This window comes from Mus pahari, chromosome 6, assembly GCF_900095145.1.
Source record: "Mus pahari chromosome 6, PAHARI_EIJ_v1.1, whole genome shotgun sequence".
NCBI classification, from domain to species: domain Eukaryota; kingdom Metazoa; phylum Chordata; class Mammalia; order Rodentia; family Muridae; genus Mus; species Mus pahari.
The window spans coordinates 96,273,841-96,275,996 of record NC_034595.1 but is presented as its reverse complement, the minus strand read 5'-3'; the positions used below and the strand labels follow the sequence as shown (position 1 = coordinate 96,275,996).

The 2,156-nt window shown below is 47.1% G+C and overlaps 1 protein-coding gene across 1 annotated transcript in view; it reads left to right on the top strand.

Moving 5' to 3' along the window:
- Tnfrsf8 (TNF receptor superfamily member 8) overlaps nucleotides 1–2,156 on the top strand; it is a 49,306-nt gene that overhangs the window by 24,206 nt on the left and 22,944 nt on the right. Inside the window, exons 7-8 of the mRNA XM_021201089.2 lie at nucleotides 611–701; nucleotides 1,060–1,157. Coding sequence (XP_021056748.1) covers nucleotides 611–701; nucleotides 1,060–1,157 — 189 coding nt within the window. The remainder of the gene's footprint in view (nucleotides 1–610; nucleotides 702–1,059; nucleotides 1,158–2,156) is intronic.

The following is a 2,156-nucleotide window of genomic DNA, read 5'->3' as shown; positions in this document are numbered from 1 at the left end:
ATGGGTGGCTGGGATACAGTAGCATGATGGGTGGCTGGGATACAGTAGCATGATGAATGGCAGGGATACAGTAGCATGATGGGTGGCTGGGATACATTAGCATGATGGGTGGCAGGGATACAGTAGCATGATGGGTGGCTGGGATACATTAGCATGATGGGTGGCTAGGATATTCACCAGCGTTCATTTTCTTCCTTTGACATGTGTGCATGTTTGTGTGCAGGCATACTTGTGTGCATACATGACACATGCACCATGGGGTCAGATGACAACAACCTGTGGATATCGATTAGTTGGTTCTCCCCTTCCACCATGTGGGTCCCAGGATCCAACTAAGGTCATCACCTTTGTCACCTAAGGTCTTCCCTGCTGAGCCATCTTGCTGGCCTTTAAGCTTCTTTTGGAACCCGTGGTACCACAACCACTCCAGTTTGATGTTTTAAAGTTCAACCCTCATGGCCTTTGTCACCTGTAGCCAGGAATTATGTGTTAAGGAAGACCCCCCCACTCACTACTTCCCAGTACCTCCCAACTGCCTCCCACTGTTCCCCACTGCAGACTGGATATTCAAACTCTCTGCACTAATTCTAATATGTCATCATTCCTATAGGTAATGCAGAGAAGAATATGACCTTGGAGCTTCCATCTCCAGGGACACTCCCTGACATCAGCACCTCAGAAAACAGCAAGGAGCCTGCCAGGTGAGTCCTAGTTCCCCTCCACCCCCCACAATGTGGAAAGGACAGAATGGTCCCTTGTATTCTCAGGCAATGCCCAGGGAAGTCAGGGCTAGACATGCAAGGGCATCAGACCTCAAGGCCTTTGGTAGGGTTGGGGAGGAACATGGCTGTGTGTCTATCTCAATGATTACAGGATTGTAAAGCCAGAGGATCTAGAGCTTAATCAGCACCTCACAATGCCTGAAACGACTGTGTAGATCTTTTGGGTGCCCAGGCTTCATCTTTACCTCTCTAGAGAAAGAAACATCCTTCATTAGACACGCCCTTTTTACATGGCAATTGTGATCATCACCCTTGTCCTTGGTTTCCTTTGATATAGTACCACCTCCACCCTAAGCCTTGTGGTAGATGCCTGGACCAGCAGCAGGATGCAGCCCACCTCTCCATTGTCCACAGGAACACCATTTCTGGATCCAGGTATTGATCATTTACTGTCCAAAGCAAGGGGCGGCGGGATTTCCTTCCAGGGCTTTGGCCTTGGGTGGATGGAGAAATAAAGATCAATCCCAACTTTCTGGCTTCTAGAACTGGTCTGTGGCTCTGTCGTTTCCTAATACTATTTCATTCTTGGGACAGAACTTTTCTTTTTTCATGACTTCATTCTGATGACCTATAATTGCTACCCAAAATTCAGTTGTGAGGCTGGGGGTGGGGCTCTGTTGGCTGAATTTTCACCTAGAATGCCCAGCACCTCTGGGTTTGATCCCTACCAGGGTATCCACTGGGCTTGATAGTGTATGACTATAATCCCACGGCTGAGAGGTAGACATAGGAAAAGTTCAGGGTTGGATCAATGAAGTGGCTCATTTGCCATCTGCCCTGCGCAAGGAAGCAAGCCCAATGGCCTCAGTTTGATTCTGAGAAACCATGTAGAGGTGGAAGGACAGAATAGATTCTACAGAGTTGTCCTCTGATCCCCCCCACACACACACAGATGTGATAAATTCTTTCAAACAAAACAAAAAACTCTAGGCGTGGCACATGCTTCCAATTCTAGAACTTAGGTGGCAGAGTCAGGCAGAGCTTTTGTAAGTTCAGAGCCAGCTTGGTCTACATGTCAGGTTTCAGGTCAGTCAGGGCTACATAGTGAGACCTTGTCTCATGGTTGTTAAAGGTCACATTCTGCTATATAACAAGTTGAAAGCCAGCCTGGGCTACATGAGACTATTTGAAAAGAACTCGCTTGGGGTAGTGGTACATGCCTTTAATTCTAGAATTTGGGAGGCAGAAGCAGGTGGATCTCTGTGAGTTCAGGGCCAGCCAGGTCTACAGAGTGAACAGCCAGGACTACACAGAGAAACCCTGTCTTGAAAATCCAAAAAGGAAAAAAGAAGAAGAAGAAGAAGAAGAAGAAGAAGAAGAAGAAGAAGAAGAAGAAGAAGAAGAAGAAGAAGAAGAAGAAGAAGAAGAAGAAGA